The sequence below is a fragment of the Papilio xuthus genome, unplaced genomic scaffold (genome assembly GCF_000836235.2).
Source record: "Papilio xuthus unplaced genomic scaffold, Pxut_1.1 DF827679.1, whole genome shotgun sequence".
In the NCBI taxonomy this organism is placed as follows: Eukaryota; Metazoa; Arthropoda; class Insecta; order Lepidoptera; family Papilionidae; genus Papilio; species Papilio xuthus.
Window position 1 is genome coordinate 3,862,822 of NW_013530970.1, and position 24,498 is coordinate 3,887,319.

The window sequence follows — 24,498 nt, forward strand, 5'->3', positions numbered from 1 at the left end:
GTGATGTTCCAAACAATGTAGTTAGTTATTTTATCTGTTCAACATTTCACGATAAATACACTAATTGTTTACAACCAACGTAAAGGATAATATTTTAAACTAATGTATTTTAAGTACAGAATAAATTCTTAAAACCAACATGTATTCGTTGCATGAAATAATTCTAAAAAAACTTATTCATCATATCTCAATAAGTTAATAGATTTTTAAGGTTCACGGCAAATCGGACCAACGATTTAGAATCGTATATTCGAAAGTTGCCGCGTTCGTGACAAATCGATGTTTATAGGTATCGATTACGAATCGGCTATCGTAACTGTGTACAAAATTGTGTTTGCGGTTGACAAAATGGATACAGTACGAGCAGTCGATAGATAACGTTGCGATTGGGGTAAATTATACAGTTTTGGATCCGTAAATCGAACATGAATCGAGGTAAAGTGATTGTCATTTCCGGTGGACACGTGCTGCTTGACAGTCGCACGTCGACGCTCCCATGGCGTGGTGTTATCTGAAACCATAACAAGAAAGTGTTATATTAATAACGTCGAAAGTAACACGGGGCATCATTAAAAATGTGGAAAGTAATATGAAAAGGAAATGATATTTTTCGAATGATTAATTAAGTTAATATTTCACGTATTTTATAGAGTCGCTTTTGAATAAAACTCACATACGCAGAGTTTTAAATAATCCTACTAGATTTGGTTTTTTCTTACAATATCTACACTATAATAGTAAAGATATAAAAATTAAGTAACCTTACAAAGTAAAGAAATTATACATTGTATTTTCAAGCAATTTAAATTATTTGTTTTGCTAATAGAGTGGAGATAACTATATCATTTACCCTAGATTTCATGAGGAATATTTAGGATTTTAGAGGCCCCAACCTAGGCTTAAAATACCCAGAACAGACAGGACTTAGGTGTACGTAGCTTAGATTCCAGGGCCTCCACCGGCGCATTAGAAGATTGCCATTGATAGAGTTTTAGTAAGTAAAACCCCACTTAACCCTACTTCCCCCCAGAAGCAAGGTATATTTGTTAAGATTTCTGCCAAAAGTTTAAAAAAAAACAGTGTACCATACCTAGGACCGTGCCTGGATCTGATCATGTGCGGCGGCATTTCTCGGCGCTCCATCTCGTCTGGACCCAGTTGTAGACCTGCCACCAGTTGCATTATCTCCCGCTCCTTCTTCAGCTCTTCTCGACCTGTCTCCACCTGGAATTGATAAAGGTACTATATGAGTAAATTGACAAGAGAAACCAATGAAATTACAAGAACCAAAAGGGTCTAGACAGACAGATGGACGGACAACAAAGTGATCCTATAAGTGTTCCGTTTTTTCTTCTTTCGAGATACGGAACTGTAAAAAATGTTCGAAACGGTATCAAAAGCGATTGCTATTTGCAAATATTCTTTTGTTCATTTTTTTATAATTTCATAAATAAATACCACGCTAGGTGATACTTCGCTATCTTTTTTGATATAATAATACACAAAATAAATATTTTCGAATAAGTTCTTTAAGTATTTTAAAGTATCTTCTATGGTATTATATGAACAAAACAAGAAATCAAAATGTAATAATAAAATTGATAAAGGTTATATAAAATTTAGAATCTTAATTAATTCGTATTGATTATGCAGTCTCTAAATATCCCGATGACCTAGAAAAAAACAACTGTTATAATTCAATATCAGACGCGAGCTCAAAAACGAGATTGACGTCCTTTTAGGTTGTTATACAGAGTCGATATCAAACTAGTTTGTCGAATAAACTAATTCAGACAGAAAACAATCAAATCAATGTATTAGATTTTAAGTATATAGCAATACGTATAAGTATATAAAATACTAGTGGTACCCGCGACTCTGTCTGCATGGAATTAAAAAAATACTTAATAAATAGCCTATGTGTTATTCCAGAATATGTTCTATATATAATTTTATCGAGACCCGTTCAGCCGTTCTGTAGATACCTTCAAACAAACATCCATCCATCTAAACATTCGCATTTATATTATTAGTAACATTTTTATAAAAATAGATGTTGGCCGATTCTCAGACCTACTAAATATGCTTACAAAATTTCATGAGAATCAGTCAAGCTGTTTCGGAGGAGTATGGGAACGAAAATTGTGACACGAGAATTTTATATATAAGATATTAAAAGTCATAAGTTCTTTATGCGGCGCGCTGTTCAGGCGATGTAATTTGTTGACGTGAAACGCTATAGGTCAAATTACTCACCAGTGTAATGCAAGTCGAAATTCTTAGAATAACGTTAGGTCATTATATGAATTATGAAACCTTTAATAGTAAGTAATATCAAATAATTTGTCTTTAAACAATTTAAAGTATATAAATCAATCTAAATTACATTGTGCAATAAATATTAAAGCCCTAACATTAGTTACGATAAATCATTAAAGACTAATAAGTATGTAATAAGTAATTGCCAACAGTTGCTTGAGAATGTGTTCTTTTCGGTGCCATGACAAAACGCACGCGGTACTAATAAGCTCTTTCACGTACCCAAGTGTAGGACAAACCTCGGCCAGCACTCGCGACTAAACAGGATATGTTCTGGATATGACAGATTAGTTGAAAAACAAACTACAAATAATATAGATCTCTTTGGCACGAACTTTAACTCTTTCAAAAAAAATATTAAAAATTATTTCAGTATACTTAATCAATAGAATAATTACATAGATAAAAGATTTGTTACTATTTTATAGCAGCGTCGGTGGTTCAGTGGTCAAGCACTTGCAATCTGCAGGTCCTGGGTTCGAATCCCGCCATGTACCAATGTGTTTTTCGATTTCCGATTTACATATGTACATTTATCCGAAGTTCTTACGGTGAAGGAAAACATCGTGATGCAACCTGAACATATCTGAGAAGAAATTCAAAAGATATGTGTGAAGTCAACCAACCCGCACTTGGCCGGCGTGGTTGACTATGGCCTAATCACCCTTAACTTAGGGTAGGCTCCGAGCCCCTCGTTGGGGACGTATAGGGAGCTGATGATGATGACTATTTTATAATAATTTCCAAAACCTTAAAATACTACCTAAATAAATACCTCTGTAAACGTTATGTACACCAATATTTACATATGTATAAGATCTAATACTATTTAATTGATAAGTTGCGTGTTATATATATGTTGTGATTGTGCTTAAATAAATAAATAAATAAATTACTTTATAAAAGTTATGTTAGACTTCCGAATTCATTTCTTTGATCCAATAAAAAGCATAAAATCTCCAAATGATTATCATAACATGTCTTTTCTACGAATGTATCAATATTCCTTTAATCAAGTCAAATCTATACATATAAATAAAATCGGAGTATCTGTTTGTAATATTGAAATAACTGTATCTCTCTGTTTGTTCAGGTTAATCTCTGAAATGGCTGGACCGATTTTGACGAGACCTTTTATCGGTATGCAGCTGATGTAATAAGGAGTTATTTAGGCTACGTTTATGTTAGAAAAACTCTTTTATTTTAGAAAAGTAAAGTGATGTTGCAATGTCCAAGTTCTGTCCAGTACCGCGCGCAGCTTAAAGACAGTATTTCACGGGGACAAAGTCGCGGGCACAGATAGTTTAGAATAATACAGCGGAAATGATATATTGACAAATATTTGTGAACTAGTTACTAATGAATCTTAATGACATACATCGCGAGTTAAATTATGTACCAAAGTAAACGATTCTATAAGGAAGTGATAGAGGCGCGTTGCAATCGCGTCCGCATGTCGCGTCGTGTTGTGCAACATGTTACGTGTCTCAGTGAAGTGGCTAATTGAGTGCACGCCAATTTAACGTCTCGACGTTCCGTTAGAGTTCAGCTGCAGATGCGCACGCATACTGGTCTTCTTTAGCGTAGCCAAAAGCCTTTAGGATGTGGTTTTCATAACCTCGATATAAGTTAAAAATATATAATATTATATATATTATGAGTAAAGAGATTCAATTTTAGGAAGTGACCGGAAAAGAACAATCGGTTTATTTTTGACCCACAACTACGTCCGGTCAAAATTTAAAAAAAAATAATACGTGACCTATGGTTCTTCATGACTACTAATTCAACTTAGCCAAATTTAAACGAGATACGTTTATCAATTCTGGAGATAACTTCTTATAGGTTACAAATAACTAGATGATACAAGTAAAACAGTAATGATTATGGTAAAAAAGAAGAGAAGAGAAGGGTAAATAGAAGAGTAAGAGGAATATATCTTTCACAAATGTATAGATCTATTTATAACAGCCATCTATAAGTACCTTTAGTTTCCCAATCAAGACAACCCACGCCACCAAATTGTCATTAACAAATTACAAACATTGTAAAAAAAAAAACGAAATTTATAGAAAGTTGTGCTTAAATTTGTCATATTAACAACCATAGATAGTAATTACGACGGAATGCGTGGAGGAGCTGTTAAATTTAGCCACAATACACCATTAGCACAAGAAAGCGTTGAAAGTGAAGACGTCGTAATAACTGGGCGCAATGATTCATACAGAATTAACACACGGTTCAATGAACAAACTGAATAAACAATGATTTATAATCATGATAAAACTTTAATGAGAGGGATATCAACATCAGAAAATGTAAATCAGATAACAAAAATGGTAAGAATAGTCGTTGTCTAGTATAAATTCTTGGACTCTTCCAGTTTTATAAACTGATGCTGCTTACTGCTTTAAATCCCTTTGATACGGATTTATATATACATTAGCTGTCACCCGCAATTCTGTCTGCGCGGAATTAATAAGAAAATAATTCATAGACAATGTTTTCTTTAAATCTGTGTTCTGTGAGTCGTTCTAGAGACACCTTCATACAAATATCCATCCATCCATCAATTAGCATTTATAATATTAGTAAGATTGTTCTTACAACGATGCTGCGCTAATTGCTTCAAATCTCTCTGAACAATTCTAACAATCTGATCAACTGAACTGAAATTTGAACAATCTTTTTTTTTTTTAATATAAGCAGATTTTTTTGAAAATTTACTAATATTTCTTTTACCATTCCAACTAAGCTATAGGCTTGTGCTAGGATATGGTTTACGACAATAGTCGAATGGCGGGATTCGAACCCCCGACCTCGTGATCGGAAATCCGTATCCTTAACCATTAGGCTATTGACGTTTCTAATCTGAAATTGACATTTTCAATGTTATTACGAATTAGATGTATTGTAATTAACTCGCAGGGCCATCGGTGTTACCAAGTATTTTTAGTCATAGTTATTAAGTTTGATAACCCAGCACCGTGCTTCAAGTGACAAGGGAACTTTACTTAAGGTGGCCTACACTAGTGTGGAATGACTCTAATCTAACTGCCACACTTGAGTAGAACATGCTTAACGGATGCCGGAAGAGAGAGTAAGGAACTGTTAAACGACGAACGCCTCTTTTATAAAGATGTTTTAACCTACAATGACTGATTTTACTATTCGAGAAATCTTTAAATTAATTGTTTTTACTATTTGATTTTTTTTTTTGTTTTTTTTTTCGTTTTTTCTGTTGTTTTCCGACATGAAAATAATTGCATAACATATAGTCGTCCCTCTCATTATCTTTGACAAAACTGAGATAACAACATGTTAGGTTGATGGTCCACGAACAATTAGTAAATCGCCAGTGACAGTTGACAATTGCCTCCCGAATGTTATTACATCGCTCAAGTAAACACCTTTCAACAATGTTGTAGTTTCGTAAGATTTTGCTTCTATGCTTGTTATTGTATTGACTTAACACAATCGCGTATACCAACAAGAAATCGAACGTGTTTATGATTCCTTTGTATACTTACATTGTACCTACCTTACCCAACTATAAAATTCAGATTTTCATGCAAACATCCAAGCACAAAAATCGATAAAGGAACACTGAGAAAAACGTTTTTAATTCAGGAAACTTCGCACAATTTATTGTCTATTATAAAATAATGAATTAAACAAACAGAGCAAGTTATAATAACTTTATGAAACAACTATCTATAGCCCGCGACTCGGTCAGCGCGGAATGAAAAAGAGACTTAATTAGTAGCCTATGTTATGTGTTCTTCCAGACTATCTACATATATGACTAATTTTAGCGAGATCCATACAGTCGTTCTGGAGATAACGCAATCATAGGAATTCTTGTTTCATAACTGCAATACTGTGAATGAAGACATTCATGACGTCTTACTTTCTACAAGGTAGTGAACAAACATTGTCCATTTGCACCTCTTACCTACTAGTGCTAACCAGAATGTTCCGTGCGAATAAAATCTAAAATACATGTACAGTCGAAACCATTGGCGGTATCTCACCTTAAAAACAACAATTCTTTGAACGCCACGCAATACCTACAGTCTGAAGTACAGTGCAGGTAACCACATTAACTGTCTATTTGTAAGGATTAGTAGTTTTAAGATTAACTTTTAAGTTCGTTGTAAGATGCGAAGTAATATTTCTGTAAGTTGAACACCTTGATTGAATGCGACTGTACATGGAAGATATCCCATTATTCGACGGATAACATCCTGATTGGATGAACGTAAAAACATAAATAAAATAACTGTAGTTATATTTTCTTTAAACATGAAGTATAAGATATTTACAAATAGCTCATACATATGCATGCTTTCCTCATTCCGTAGCTCAAGGCTAACTTAATAAGACAATACGAGACGAAAGCAGGCGACCGTGAAATGTTAACTCGTGATGCACGAAATTCAACTAGTGAGCTATACTAACAAAACTGTAACTTAATTTTTTTTAAAACAGTTTTGGATTTTTTTTTAAATTTTAAATGATATTTGTCTTTCACATTACTACAGTTGAACCTGGATAAGCTAGAGTCGATATTTTTTAATATTTTAAACTAACTTTATCTTGTTTTTTTTTAAGTCGAGCGTCATTTGTATGTTGATTTCTGTGTTACTATCTCTTTATCGCAATTGGTAATAAAAATTAAATCGTTAATTCGATTTTATAGTGTCTTTTTTAATTGATTGAGCGTTTTATTATCGCATGGCTGGGTCAATAGAATGCAGGTCGGGGTCACTAATTATACCAATCAAGTATTTTTTTATTTGACGTTACACGATATATTATATACATCTTAGAAATTTATATTAAATGTTATTGAAATAGATCTGAAAACGTCTTTACTTTTAATAATTAAATGAGGTTTTTTATCCTCTTTTTGGAAATATTATACAAAAGTACAATATCGTACTCATTGTCTTCGAAAGATTAGAGATCTTGTTTTCCCGGAAATCATTGAAGACGATGACTTTGCTACGGAATATGAGATGTATCTTGGTTATGTATGTTGTAGTCTCTATATATATATATATATATATACACTAACACAAATGTCACGGTATTGGAATTCTACAAGACAAACCAAGTGTAACCATTTGTTTAACCTTAATCAGACCTTTTGCATTGAGTTTCTAAAGACATTGCATTCAAACATCGGCATATAATAACTGACGGTTAGCTTCCTTCAGTGTTGATAAAAAAAACAACTCACAATAAATAAGATTCGCAATTTCGTTTTTCCTTGTTTCTTTTTGTTTATTGTTAAAACAAACCACGACGTCTGAGCTCGCAACATTCGGGGGCTTTGAGAAAGTAAAATGTATAAAAACTTGCCCATCGAGTTTCTCCCGCCGAAACCGATGTCATTGACCGATTGACATTCAATACCCAACATGTTAGAACCTCCCTTATGACACACCTTATTTTTTAATAATCAAATGATTGGCTAATTTATAAATATAGCTGTCGCCCGCGAGCCATCCTCGCGGAATTAAAAAAATAATTAGTAGCCTATGTGTTCTTCCAGGCTATGTTCTACATCTATGCCAAATTTTAACGAGATCCATGCAGCCATTCTAGAGATACCTTCAAACAAACATTCGCATACAAAATATTAGTAAGATTAAGTATATAATCAGATAAATAATATAGTAATACTGCCAGTATCAAATTCATTTAAACGTCTTTATATCTTTTGTTTTTTTTAATATCTAAAATGAACTAAGGCAAGGCAAAGGCAAACTAATTTTTCACCACATTAGCTGGTCACTTCAAGCCAAGTATTCGGAACGCAGCTCATTCGAAACCCGCATTCCGATCGTAACGTGGCTGACATTTGCATTGACTACAGCCTACATATTGATATGGAAATGCATTACTCTACGACCTTTATAACAATAGCAATAGAGTTTAAATTACAACCTAAAGGACGTTATTTTAAAGTACCAAAGGAATACGTTGCGTTTATCGTATGCAACCGATTGAATTAATTATAATTATTTAAGGCTATGCTATTTAAAAAGAAATGTATGCGCATTAGAAACTGTCGACCGTGTAATTAATTAGGACCACAGAAGTAGGTTGACAAGATACAGATTAATAAAATCATCAAATCTTCAAAACAGCTGAACGAAGATCGCACAGGTTACTAAGTTGTTTTTTTATATTCCGCACGAATAAAGTCACGGACAAAAGCTAGTATATTAATAACTTCTTAGAATATAGAGCTAACTTAAGAAATTAAAATATTAATTACGCCGTATGCAATACGATAAACATGCGATAGACAATCCAAATCAGCATTTTTATATTTTTTGACATTAAAATTCATAGTATTTATGAAATAAATTAAACAAAATAACATCAAACAGCGGAGCGTCGGTGGCTCAGGGGTCAAGCACTTGATATGCAATCTGCAAGTCCTGGGTTCGAATCCCACCATGTACCAATGTGTTTTTCGATTTTTCGATTTACATATGTACATTTATCCGACGTACTTACGGTGAAAGAAAACATCGTGATACAACCTGCACATATCTGAGAAGTAATTCAAAGATATGTGTGAAGTCAACCAACCCGCACTTGGCCAGCGTGGTTGACTATGGCCTAATCACCCTTAACTTAGGGTAGGCTCCGAGCCCCTCGGTGGGGTCGTATAGGGAGCTGATGATGAACATCAAACAATGTGCAAATTATTATAATACTGTGATACAACTTATCTCGGAACTAACGATTTACTTGTCTAACTAAATTTGAGCCAAAAATTATATAATAACTTTTTCAAACAAGAATCACATCTGGGACAAATCTTGGAAAGTAATATCATGTTAGATTCCGTTCACACGCAATTAAGACATTTAATTAATTAAAAAAATAATTGTCTGTAACATGTTACATGTAACATGGCGACATTGTTACGTAACCAGCACGCATGCTCGACCAAGTCTTGACACAATGTGCTTACCGACCGTAAAGGAAATAACAACTTTGAATTAACGAAATTAAACTGTTTGTTTTTAGAATTAAGGTTCAGTTTTGATTGCGATAGTAAAATGATCAAATAGCTATAAAAGCCTTGATGTACACGTTGCAATATAGTTTTTATATTCCAAATTCTTACTTTGACAAATCAATACATGAAAAGCAAATTCGTGCAAAAAAAACATTCGTCCTTGAGTTTTTCCTAATAATAACGATACGCCTAATAACAGTGCGCGAAAACTGATCATGTTGTATATTACTTCTTACTAATATTATAAATGCGTATGTTTAGATGGATGGATGGATGTTTGTTTGAAAGTATCTCCAGAATGGCTGCTAAAATTTGGCATTGTTGTAGAACATAGTCTGGAAGAACACATAGCCTACTATTTAAGTTTTTTTTTATTTCGCGCGAAAGGAGTCTCGGACGACAGCTAATCAAGATACAAAGCAAAAACGTAATTAAAAATATTCGTCCTTGAGTTTTTCGTAATAATAACGATACGCCTAACAACAGTGCGCAAACTGATCATCATTTTATATCGTAACATGGTAAGTGCAATCTGATTTCTGAAAGGTTTTCATCATTCTCAAGTAAATTGTAATCTGTCGACACAGAGGTTTACTTTTGCTCGTAATTCAATTGTTCAATAAGTAACGCAATGTTAAGCAAATTTTGTATTCCAGAGTTCTACAATTTCACGGCGTACCGCGGCTTATAAACCCGTGAAGTCAAATTGTCAATTATCTCGTGATGCGAAATATGAATTCGAATTTTATAAACTACAAATAGTATGTGAACAATCATATACCTTTATCTACAGGTAATGTTATAATTTAATTGTTAGACCAATTTATTTTATTTACCAATAAACTAGAGGTCAACAGAGTCGACTGAAAATTTAGCTAAGCATTTTACTACCAAAACCACAAAAAAAATATCTCTATTCCAAATATTTTGATAACTTAATAGCTAATGTCTTAAAATCCAAACACTATAATTCGCGTTAAGTCGCGGCCATGTCAAAATATTGAGGATTAATCGTAAATTAAATCGGCTGTCAGAAGCTGGGCGTGAGTTAATAGAGGTTGTCCAATTTTTCGCGGATTTATTATTTATTAAATTCTATCTCTTTTAGTATAAATACGGTCGTGAGAGCTTTTTTTTTTAACTATTAGCAAAACCAACTGCCGTTCCCTTCTTTGTTAACTTTCTCAGTTTCTATGTGGTTTGAAAGCGTTAAATATACAAACCGTGGCCGAAGCAAATACTCGTATACCAAATATTAACACAACAATAAAACGTTTATGATCGTGAGATTTCTACCATGTTAGAAATGGTTCTGTATATAACGTACCACATTTATTGAATGTAATTATTTATTAAAGATATCTTTTTTTGTCATATGGCAACTGCCACAAAGAATTCTGCCAAACTCTAATTTTTAAAGGTTATAAAAACCAAAAAGTTGAGATGACTTCGGTTGCAATGCGAGTGTTTGGATAGATGGATGGATGTTTGTTAAAGGTATCTCCGGAACTTCTCAACGGATCTTGACGAACGGCACAGATATAGAACATAGCCTGGAAGAACACATAGGCTACTAATTAAGTTTTATTTGAATTCTGTGCGAACGGAGTCGTTGGCGACAGCTAGTTAGAAATAATTAACAATTAATTGTAAATTCTTTCAATTGCCAATTACTAAGCAAAAGTATATAAGTTAGTTGTGTCTGAGAATAATGAAAAAAAGTATAAACGACACATCACTGTCACTTTAAATGAAAACGTGAAAGCGAGAAAATATCGTGACTAAGCAAATACTGTTAGTTAAAAAATTGATTATTTTAGATATATAAAAGATTTATGTTTTATATTCACTCCGTTAGAATACGAACTAAATGAAATATTACTGAAACAGGTTTTCGTTAACATAAGTCGGTGTTATGGTGCTTTAACTTAATGCTTAACTAAGTTATTGTATGTCGTGTGTGTAATTTGTAAGCCTATGAAAATTTTCTCGCTTTCTTCGACTTTGTTTTGTAAAGATACAAAGATATAGTATTTTGTTGTTAAAATGTAGTGTAAAAGTTCTATTTTGTTGTTTTAGAAATTAATTTTTTTTTTTCTATCATATTAGATAGATAAATAGATAGACCAATAGATAGATTGATAAAGCTTTTATTCGGTGACAATAATAAACTTAATATTGACAAACTTATTTTCTAAAAATATAATACATAACTAACGTATATTATATGTATGTAAAATCGATTGCCCAGCATCCAGTTGCGTATCAGGTTGTCCTTCGACATAAGTCTCCCCTAGTCACTTCCAGTCTCTTCCATACTATTTACCAATATTTCTTTATAGTTCAAGGTGACAAAATAAATGATCAACTGATGTCACAATTATGACGATAAGGAAAAAAGTTTTTTTTTAATTTGATGTCTGTATCTCTGCCCGGAAGGTCGCATTTGTTCCGGATAATCTTAGTAACGGCTAGACTGATTTTGAAGGGACTTTTTACAAGAAATAGCTGATGTACGCAGGCATATAATAGATTACTATTTATTAATTCTACGATGATAAAGTCGCGGGCGAACGCTACTAAATAAATTGTGCTTATCTACAACTATACATGAAATTTATGAACGTGTGACGTTAAAACCGCTATCCAAGGTCCGTCGCCAAGCCGTTCCGTTACTTAGTTAATTGAAACAAGAAAACCATACGATATGCTCATTTATTTTATAGCACGCACGAACTATGGACGTGAAGATGTCAATTTGTAACTGTAGGTCTACGGTAAAGTTATTAGCCGTCTCTTTTCCACTCCCCGAATATACAATATTCTGTTTCACGCTTCAAAACCGTATCGAATTAAGAAGATTGATATCAAAAGAAAGGTTATTACATTACAGAATGAATATTTTTTTGTGTTTAAACACAAAAATTGAACCCTTTTTGAATTAGTTCCATGAATTTTGGTTGATCAGAAGCGTTTTTATATCATAAAATTAAAGAAAACAGCTTTATTTCATTCATATCTCAATCTTGGACAAGTTTAATGTTACGACTAGTTTCATATAATTGTTATCGACACGATATCAAAACTTGAGTTAAAAATTAGCTTAAATACAAATTTATAATGGCTTTCCTCAAGTTATATAATAATTTCACCAGGAAACAAACAGCAACAAATGTATTTTATCATCATCATCCCTCGTTTACCAACTATATAGGGTCAGCAGAATGTGTTTCAAATCAATTTGCCATTCCTAATTTTAGTATTTTCAACTGTTTCAATTAAATATGTTTGAACGTAATCATAATCCTGCAATCTCTACAGAGGGTCGGCAAAGTATATACTACATCTGTCATCTGTCAGCTGTCGTATCTATTCAAGTTGCCTTCGGTCTTCCTCTATCTTTATAGCCATCCACATTATATATAACTCAAAGTTAGGACGTGAAAGTTGAAAAAAATTACGTTAACATTTATTAAATTAGAACTTTCAATTAACTACCTATTAGAAGATACTTTATAAAAGTGAATTTAATAGAAGATGAAAGGATCGCGTGACCAGGTACAACAAATAATGAATGTCACGCATCCCGCGCAATGCAGCGTGAAAAAACTTAACAGCTCATTAACGTACAGCACAAATTATAGCAACTCCTGTCTCACATCTCAACGAACACGATTTTAGTTGAATAAGCAAATTCATATCATGTACCATCACAATATTTAAAGCCGTTAGTACACAAGGCTATGTATATCTTCGAAAGCCGGTGATTTTAATAGCTATAAAACGATTAAGACTTACATGGTATAATGTTATAGAGTTTAGGAAGCACCCACACAACAATGACATTTTGTTATTTGTCGATAAAGCCAGTCGCTTGCTCCTTGTTCTTAAGATCGAGGTGAGAAAAGTTGCTTCGGTTTTCAAGATGACCATCGAATAATCAACGTTGTGTGTAAAGAGTGCGCACCATGAGATACACTGAACGCAAGTGTACGAAGAGACTAAAATTCGAGTACAACGCAATAGCGGACAAATTACTAAATTTATCTTATTAAAAAGTACCACTGTGTCAACCTTATTTTTTCACTTAGTGTTCCATATTATATCACTATGAGTACATACATAAAAGTCGGCTAATGTGTTTTAAGAAACGCCAATTAGATGCTACAGCGAGCAACATACTAAGGAAAAAATTATAGCCCAGGTTCGAAATAAATCCTACTTATAATTACATGATTATAAAGTACCTTTTCATAATTATTTTATATGTCGAAGCATATTAATCATTAACTATATAGTTATAAGGATCAAAATCCTTTAAAATTATTAAACGACTACGTCATCTGTTAAATATTTTCGTTATAAAAAAACGTTAACCAAATGTCATAATGACGTGAGGCATCTTTGAGGCCGCAAAAAATATAAACATTTATAGATGAGAATTCCATTTGTGTTCACGTTTTTGTAACGTTCGATCGCAATGAAATGCAAATCTTTGCATGTTTATATCGATGCTCGTAAATTGTGTAATTTCAAAGAAGTACTATTAGAATCATAAATGTGAGAAATTCGATTTGTTACATAACAACACGTTAATATTAGTTTTTAACTAATACTAAGTAGCTTAGAGCCAGGAGACGGACATAGGATACTATTATCCATTTTTTTTTCGAATTTATGCCTTAAATAGCTGCTTCGTATTTAACTTACTAACATTATAAATCGAATGTTTAGATGGATGTGATGTGGATGGATGGATGGGTGGGGTGGGCTTCACTAATTAAGTTTATAATATATATTATATCCACGCGGACGGAGTCGCGGGCGACAGCTAGTATAACATAAAAAATGTAATGAGAAGAAAACAATTGCAATTAGAATTTAGACGAAGACATAATTAATGTACTAAGCAAACTAGACCGGGCCAAGGTCAGGAGTCTTTTGTGCATAGACAATCTGCAACACAATGAGCCAGCCACAATGCAACCTCTACTTTACAATCTCTCAAGTTATTTTAAAGTATGATCTCAAATATACTTAGAATTTCTGATGCATCTATAACTTTTGGTCAAGTATAGTAAATAATATGGAGTGTTTGTTTTATCACGTTTTCAGAACTTAACTCAATCGATATATCCTAAAAGATGTAAGTAAAAGATTATCATCATCAGCTCACTATACCTCCTATAAAGTTGTCTACATATATTGTCGGGTTTTTAATCTTTTATCTTAATTAAAGCTGATAAAAATAGATATAATTAAGACCTGGAATGGCATCTGAGTTGACAATATGTTAACCAAACATGTAGTTTCAATCCACTTTTGAAATATGTACCAAGAAAATCAGTAAGTTTAATACTGAATCTTTTATATTTAAGCTTTATTCTTGACCTGATTGTTAAATCAATAAGTTGAAATTATTAAAGAATAGTTTTTTACTGCTTTGTGCTGGATTTTTATATAAATAAGGCAGAACTAACGTACTTAGAATATGTATTAAATAACATTCAAGCTTCAAATCGAATTTATATGAACGTCATAAGCAAAGGAACGAAGGTACATAGAGAAATCATTATTAAAATTTATATTCAACCAACGTATACTATCGAACAAATGTAATTGTCAAAGCACAATCGCTTTTATTGTAATAAATATACAGTCTATAATTGTACTGATAAATCTATGAGCTACGTTCAAACTTCGATATACTAGCAGAGCTTGCAGAAATCATTGACCGTTGTCGGACGACCGCCCCGCGTGGGATTTAAGATGACAAAGTTACATTTGCACTATACTTCAACTCTATCACCACAGTATAAGGTACATAATTGCATGCAGCAACTTTACAGTTAATTTGTAATAGTCGACAATGGAAGAGGGTCACACGCGTGTTGAATCATGGCTGCTAAGTAAAGTAGTGCAGTGTAACTGTGCCCTGGGATTTGATTAAAAAATATACAAGTCGACTTAAGTCTATCTACTAACATGTTGCTGTAGCTATTTAGTGTTATTTTGTCTCGGTTCTATCAAAGGGTGTGAAAGGGATGTCTATATATTAATACAAGTGGTGGTGCATCTAAAAATTTCATTACAATATAGGTCATGCCTTTATGTCATTATGACTTCGTTTGCGCGAGAAAAAAAACATAATTAGCAGAATATATGTTCTTCCAGGCTATTCTACATCCATGCAAAATTTCAGATACCTTCTATAAAACATACATACATCTAAACAATCGCATTTATAATAATAGTATTAAAACAAAAAACAAGATAATGACAGTTTAATAAAAATAATGCCAACACGTACCATATTTAGTATATAACCAAATTAGTTCATCAAATTGACGGTAAAAGTAATAAAAATGTAGCAACTCCGTGCCTAGTTACCGTGAAATATGCGAGAAAATATGTAGGAGCAATTTTGTAACCAAAATGTATAGTTACATATAACGCTTACTTAAGCTAGCTTAAGCTAACAAAGTTGCAATTACCAATAATTAAAAAAAAACAATACTTTAGAAATAAAAAAACATAATATTAAATTCAGTACAACTAACTCTTGTCTTCCGAGACCAAAATCTCTGTATAAAACATATCATCATCCCTGTCATTATCTTTAACAAAATAGAGATAACAATATATTTTAAGCGGGTATTTATTTATTTGGTCTAGAAATAATTACTTTTTGCTAAGCGAATTTTTTATATGCGTAAACAAAGTTTTACAAAAAAAAACAATTTATTTTAAGCTTCAACCAACGCTTACGTAGTTATCGCGCACCTGCCTTATTATTTAAATGAACGGATAAACCTCTCCGCCATGTTTTGCCGCATTCCTAAAGGCTTTCATCGATAACATATTCCGCGCATAACATATATTATGTATAGTGATGCTAAACTAAACATAACTAGTTTAAAAAAAATATATATTCTAGGTGATCAAAGATTATTAAACATTCCATTTTTTGTGACTGAGTAGTCACTGTCTTGAAGAGGCATTAACAGCTTCACTGGGATTATGGTGGCCAGGCGCAGATGGCGATTAGCCTGAACCTTGTTTAAGAGTAACAAGAATCAAGGGCTCCCACAGGAGCCTCGGCTCGGGCTGTTACTTAATTATTGTTACCGGATCGCGAGGCCACTGTGCTCTTAGATCGCTTAGGTGGACGCTCCATGGAGTGACTGGGCTCAAAGGCCCCCGAGAGGGGATCTCGACTTGGGCTGTCACTCATTACGCGTTTAGCATTCCGATTCAAGGGTGCCCGAGAGGACCGAACCTCGGCTTGATCGGTTGCTATTATCTGATTGCTATTAATACATCTAATATTACGACCACTTCGGAAAGCGTTATTAACATTCCAAATAAACTTAAAATAGTCTCACATAAGACAACACGAGCATGTAGTCTATATTAAAAAGTAGTCATATTTTTTTACTTATTTAAATATGTAACTAGCTGTTGTAAATACTTAACATGTACGGGGAAAACCAAAATGCAACTTTGCAACAATAAATTGCGTCGTAGTTTAAATGTAGGTAAGTATTACTGATAAAAATTAATAGTAGTTTAATCACTATGTTTGAATATCAGTATTATTTAAATGCAACAATCAAATCATCAAAGTCCACTTAGCTAGTTGTAAGAGTCAGATATCCGCAACTCCACGATTGGCTTGTATTTTCCAAAGAGTAATTAGGCACTTTTTTGACACAGGAAAAATCATTTAGTTCAATCTTTACAAAACTACATTTTACATGTTTTATTCCTACATTAATTTATTCCTACATTCATATTCCTACAATCCTATTCCTACATTCATATATTCCCTTTGTATTTTGGCATAGTTTTTTCTTAGCCTTATATTTATTATAACAGTAGTTCTCGCTCGCGATTCCGTTCATATGGTATTAAAAAAAACTTAGTAAATAGCCTATGTGTTCTTCCTGACTGTATTCTATAGGTACATCAATGTAAATCTTCAGCGACTTCCATGCAGCCGTTCTGGAGACTCTTTAGAACAAACATATATTAGTAAGGTCTCATCGACCTCAAGTTATAATGAACGTGTTAATATCTAATAACTAACACTAGACATACAATGTAACGTGCATCATATCGTGTCACACGTCTCAGCCACGGTTATGACACCTAACTGTGCCATAGATAAGGCCGAAGCGTGACAAACTTATAAACTCTCATACTGTTATACAGCAATAATATTTTATAATCATTATTATACACTAAAGTTAAATGTAAAGGATACTATTTCCACAAAACTTCCTCTGTGCAGATTAAAAAATATTTAGTAATAAAATCTTTCCTTTTTATAATATTAGAACAAATGGCTATTAAAATTTAAGGTAACCTAGTCTAAGCAAGATTTCTATTTAATTAAAAAGTGTTCAATTAAGCTTATTTAATATTAATAACCGTAAAGCTAACGATATTACAAATATAAGCATTTAATTCTTTAATTAATTTAAACTTATTGCTGTAAAATTTTTGGCAATACAAAAGACATCAACGAACTAATTGCCGAAATATTAGACTTCAACGCGTTTGGGTCAAGTTAATAACTTGACTACAGGATGATTTTCTACATAATGTTGTTGAATGAAATATAACTGCGATCTCAATTTAGTGTAATTTCATATTAATAATAATAAGATGAATAAACACTCGCATAACGCGTGGTTGACTAAGCCTTAGTCACCCTTAACTTGTGTAGGCTCAGAGCCTTTTTGGTGGGAACATATAATATGATTAGACGACTAAAAACACTGTTGCATAGATAATAAAAATCATATGTAAAGGAAATATGGGTAATACACATAAGCATCGTTTTCTAATAATAACGGAGATATGCTTTAGAACTCACGTTTTCTACGACAGGATATTGCTTGAACGTCCTTCCTTTTGCATGCAACCGTTTCAAGAATATTATAAATCAATTAGTTTGTTTTGGTCATAAAATTGGTAGGTACTGTTAGGAAGAAAATCTGAAAATATGCTATTGTATTGACGCAACACTAGCTTTATTAAAATGTTGACATTTATATCCCATCACTATTAATTCTGACACTTGACTTTGTAACGAAAGCACGTCATTCGTGCGAAATGATTCTAACTAAAACTGTCTAAAAGAACGTTGTAATAATTACCCAAATCACTATATTATGATGGGTCATGGTCAAGCGATAGTTTATTCATAGCAAAGAAAAGATTTGTCATAAAAAATCTACACTAAGTAAATGTCTTAATGCCTATTGAACAACTCTAAGTAGGACATGTAAGTTTATTCTTTTTTTTTAATGCTCAATTCAGTCGCGCAAGTCAGTTTTTAAGCCTGTAAATAATTTTGTTATGATTAATAAATAAATATAAGTAGCGGTGTTCAAGCGAGAATTTTCCTCTATATGCAATTTGCTAACAAGAATTTTTCTCTATACTTACATAATTTGCTGTGTGGTCATACATAATTATTGACTTATCTGTATTAAGTTTACCGGTTACTTCATTCGTTAAGCTTAATTATATATGTGCTGATTAGCTAAGTAGGTTTACAATTGCTATAAAATTAGAAGATTGCAGATGAGTTGCCAACCTTTCAGGGAGATATAGATGCCTAGAAAAAGGAAACTCTTTCCTATACGTACTTCCGCGCCAAAACCTCTTTTTATTCTAATTCCATTTTAGTTCCACAACTCATAGACTTCTAGACTCCTTAAAAGGAGACAAATTGAATGATGCTTCTCTTCAAAATCGGTCTTTCCTATAGGCTACAGTTCACAATGGAATATGCACTAATATTTACCTCCAAGTTAGACGAGCAAAAAATTACTTCTCGCCATTTTACGTTGAAAAGAGGTAACGCAATTAGTGACATGAATTTTATAAAACGGTGTCAAGATATATTCAATTAACTATTTTTATCATGCAATTGCTGGTATTAAAAATAATTATAATACAGGCCTTGTTATAACTTTCACGTTTTCAACACAATTTTAATACTAATATTACGATATCACGACATACGGTCATAATATTTATATAAAACATCACGATTAGGGATGTGCGAATAACACGAAGTTACGAATTATTCGAGCGGGAATTGATTCAATTCTAATGATATTCCCACACCCCTAATAATGATATAAGTTGTATAATAATCTTGGTATTATCACGAATGTTTAGATGAATCGATGGATGGATGTTTTAGTAGGTTTGTAACCTCCAGAACGGCTTCATGGATCTCACTGAAATTTAGCATAGATGTAGAACATAGCCGGGAAGAACATACTAATTAGGTTTGTTTTTCCACGAGGACGGATACGCGGTTGACAGCTAGTTATGACACAAACAGACGGAAGATGTAATCAAAAACAATTGAAAGAGGAAAAATAAACTCTGATAAGTGAAAATAAAAATATTGCTAGTGTTCCCCGTTTACAGGAAACAAATGAATTGAAATATTTTCGTTCTCAGAAAAACAAACATTTCACAAAAACAAGGGTTTTGTTAAGTTCATTATTTCTCAAAATACCGAAAAGGAAGTATATAAAGAACATATATAAAGATATATTAAAGTAATTAAAAATCATTTTATATCAATACTTTATGAACTAAGTTAATGAGCTAAGTTATCTACAATTTTGCATTAATCGTAGTTATTTATCTTGGTTTATCTTTAACATGTACTATGTCATGTTTTAATTAACATAAACATATTCCTTTCGTGGTAAGCCACTGACCTGACTGATGTAAATATATATTATTATTCTGTAAGCAACTGCAGATTTTCAAATATACATAGGGAAGTGTCCTTTACTAAGGAGGCGGTATACGAACTATTTGTCATAAATTTACATTATATTTCGCTTTCATTTAACATTCATTTGTTTTTTAGTTATAATTTATCCAAAAAAATATTTTTATCTCTGTCATTTTCTTTGACAAAAACAGAGACAACAATTAGTTTAGTGTTAGTACTTTGACAATAGAATTTCACGGTTTTAAATTACAACTAGCTATCGTCCGCAACTCCGTCCGCGTTTATGTTTCCTTCATGACTATGTTCTATAATATATGTATGCCAAATTTCATCGAGATCCGTTCAGCCTTTCTGGAGATACCTTCAAATAAATACCATCCAAACATTCGTATTTAAAATATGATAATAGTATGAAGCATGATAATATGAGTATGAAGACGAATATTTTTAATTCGTTTTTAATAACATTACCTAATGTTAATAAAAATGCGTTTTAACGTTCTTTTTCTTGAGTGAAAATTTTAATTTCGCTGGAGAAAAGAAGTATCGGGCGTTGGTCATCGGTTTGGATCAAGTCTCGATTTGCAGTTATGTCGATTGCGACGTCACACCGTGTTTAACCAGTTAGAAATGTTGAAGTTACATGTTGATCTGTCCCTACACGTTTAATGGTGTACATTTTATTTCATTTTGATAGCGACGTCTACTACAAAATTAAAGTAATTTAACAAAATATGATGCCATAAATATGAAACAGGAAAGACATTCATACTATTAAACGTAATTTTTCTACCAACAGTTTGTACTTTTAGGAAGAAAATCCGAAATATGGCAGTGTATTAACCCAATACTAGCCTTATTAAAATGTCGACGTTTATGTCCCCTCACTAATCATTCTGACACTTGACTTTGTAACGATAGCACGTCATTCGCGCCAGCAGGGGCTCGTGCGAAAGGAATCTAACTAATAATATCTAAAAGTACTAAAATCGTATAGTTATAGTATAAAGTCTTACATAACCAAGGACAATACGAAGTTACGTATAATGTGGGTACATTTATTATAGAATTATTTCACGTATTGACTTGTAATATAATTTATTATAGTAAAACTAGCGGACCCGACAGACGATGTCCTGTCTACACGTCTTTAATTTGAATATTATTTAAAATTTGACACTGCGATGGTAGCGCCGTCTGTCGGATCCAATGTAAAACATTCCAAAATCAACAAACCATTCCCAGTTCCCTTTGAACACACACAAAAAATTTCATCAAAATCGGTCCAGTCGTTTGAGAGAAGTTCAGTGACATACACACTCACAGAAGAATTATATATATAAAGATGAATAAAAACACATTTATTGAATTAGTATCGATGTAAACTCACTTTCAATTTATAACACAAGAACGTTTACAAATGAACGATGAGACATTAGAACGTAAACATCGTACATTGATAACCGTTACGTACAAATTGAGCGGCGATGATGCCACAGAGAATAAATAATCAATTCCGCAACAGACTGACCCTGACGTCTAAAGACCTTTTTAATACTCCGCCTTCGCGGTTGTAAATTACACAATTTTATCCCTCTTTGCGAAAGACGATTAGTGAAATCGTTAGTGATGCCGCGAACGACTATTTATAACTTAGTAGCGGTCGCCTGCAACGAAATCCGCGCGAAATAAAAAAAAAACATTATATGTAGATTATATGTTCTTTCAGACTATGTTCTACATATGTGCCAAATCTCGTCAAGATCCGTTAAGCCGTTCTGGAGATACGTTTTAACAAACATCCATCCATAGCATTCGCATGTATAATATTACTTAGGTATGGAAATATAATTACAATACATAAAGCTATTAGTAATATTGGAAGATATTTACGATTGTTAGTAATATCACCTTGGATGAGGTTTTAATGAATCAAGAACATTAGTACACGCACAGTTTTTTGTTCTGAGAAATCACAGTCAATATTTTTTGTGAATAATATAATATATGTAAACTAACGCACAGGTTTTGGATATTACGTTATTATACTTATTTGTTTCTATATTCTAAGATTGTACCTACAGTAACTTGTCGAAATGGTAGATTATTTGTTACGTAATCTACGACCTGGGAAATAACAGTTTTATAAATAACAATCAATGTAACTTAAACCTTCTAACTGTATAACGCATTCCAAGAAAATGGCTTAAGTTTTCATTGTCAATACACACAACATGTATCAATTTACCATACATAAAAGTAACCTCGGAGGCGATGTATTCTGGGTACGATTTCACGTACCCGCATATAAGCTAAATATTTGAGTCTTATAATATTTTCAGACTCACCTCAGGCGGAGCGGCGAACTTCAGGTTGGCGAGAGAGCCGTGCGATCGACTTCTGTGTTCCTGTCTAATGCTGTACGAGAAGGCTCGCTCATTCAAATGTCCCTTCTTTCTGTAAATCCCACCGGCGTCCTCTACAGCTTCTAGGCCCGTCATGCTCTGAGCCGCCTTCATGGACGGCGGCTGCGGTTTTGAGCGGCGTGGGTCCACCGTGGCGTACTGCATGCGGCCCCGTCCAGGCGGTGGCACCGCGGGGAAGGGCCCGGGGGCCAGCGCCGCCGGCACCCGTCCTCTGTGGCCCAGCGTCGCTGGCCGCGCGTGGGGCAACGTAGCGGCTGGATGTGCGACCAAAACCATGGGATGGGCGGCTGCCCAGGCGGGGGGCGTCCGGCCCAGAGACCTACCGTTCATCATCGGGGCCGGTCCCGGCATGGTCGCGTACAACTCATCGGCGGAAGCGGATGACTTCTTTTTACTTTTTTTAGTGGTCGACTTCTTTTTCGGTTCCTCTGGCGGCGGCGGCGGGGGCGGCACGGAGGCAGGACGGGTTATCTGGCGCGGACGGGGCACTCGGGCCGGGTGCGGTATGTCATCGCTCGCGTCGTCGCGATCCACCTCCCCGACCCACACCTTGTGGTTCTCGTCCCCGTCGTACACCTCAAGCTCCTCCTCGGGCTCGGGGGGCAGCTGAGAGGGCGACCTCTCAGCCTCCAGACGCTTCGCATAAGAACTATCGGCGTAGGCGTGAAAACAACACCGCACGAGAGCGTTCGCCGCCGCCTCGCGACGACATATGAAAGCATGACACTCCAGCACTTTGATACCTTGCGTCCGGCGCAAAACCGCCGCGAACAAAGGCGGCCGTCGAGGAGCAGGGGCTCGTGCGAAAGGAGAGTCCAAGGGTAGGAATCTGGGCGCACCCTCGACGCTCACGCGGCGCACCGCCGCACAGTAGTGTAAACTCGATATCGGAAAAAATCTCGCAACCCGCGATCCGCTCTCGTCGACGTTCTCCAGTAGAATTCCGTTGGACCAGACCGACAGCCACGAGTCTATACCGCCGCCTGTCGCTCCCTTTTCCGGATACAACTCGCGCAAGGGCTCCTGGATTCCTTGTAGTCCGTCCTTGCTCTGCTGCGGCACCGCCGAGCCTAGGTACAGCACGCGGCACCTGCATATAGGAGTCGACTCCATTTCGTCACTACACTTATCACATGACACCAAATCACTCCGAAGGCACTACAAATTGATAATTGTTTTGTCGCTCGTAGCGTAAACGTGCGCTGGCCGCGAGACGGGCGCGGGTCTGAGTGAACGGAATTCAAGATGGCGGGAGGTGTGTGTCGCGGGGCGCGGGACGCGGGCTGCGGGACGAGAGGGGAGAGCGTACCTGCGCTTACGCACCTGTAAAGACGATCCGCGCGGGCGGGGTGTGGGGGTCCGCGGGATGGGTCGGCGCGCGATGGCGATGAACCGGCATCGTGTCAAATGAATCGTCGCGAATTCGGTCGCATTTCTCTTCGGCGACGGCGACGCGTCACCGCGCGCCCTGACGTGATAGAATGCCTCACTTTTATATTGCACTAGTGAAACCTGAAGGTCGGTAGGTCGATTGGAGATAATAGCATTTCTGTAGTCCCAAAGCAAAGGGATCGTGTCCGGTTCCTCTATATTTCCTACGGGCGGCGTCAACGGTGATATTATTTTGTACTGTGTAATTACAATAAAGTAATATATTAAACCACAGAATATTTGAGTGACATTATAAATGTAGGATTTTTCTGATAAAAGAGCTTTGGAGCCGGTTGGGTCTGAATAAATGTACTTATTGGAATGCGGAATGAAAACATTTAGTTTAAATTACTTGGCAGATCTCATTAGGTGACTTGTTTCTACACGAATGCCTGCGTTTGGTGATTATTAAGAATTCAATTACACAACAGTAAATGAGCAAGTTTCCTCGCGTAGTACATAACGGTTAGAATAATTACAAATGCGTGCATATCTTAACGATC

At 34.7% G+C, this 24,498-nt stretch overlaps 1 protein-coding gene across 1 annotated transcript; it reads right to left on the reverse strand.

Annotated features, from left to right (window-relative positions):
• LOC106117834 (uncharacterized) lies at positions 1-24,249 on the reverse strand. The gene is made up of 3 exons (XM_013312299.1): positions 22,487-24,249; positions 1,091-1,224; positions 1-511 (listed from the first exon to the last, which is right to left on the reverse strand). The coding sequence occupies exons 1-3, from the start codon at positions 23,675-23,677 to the stop codon at positions 508-510; spliced, it is 1,329 nt and encodes a 442-aa protein (XP_013167753.1). The 5' UTR covers positions 23,678-24,249; the 3' UTR covers positions 1-507.
• Positions 24,250-24,498: the final 249 nt, after the last annotated feature.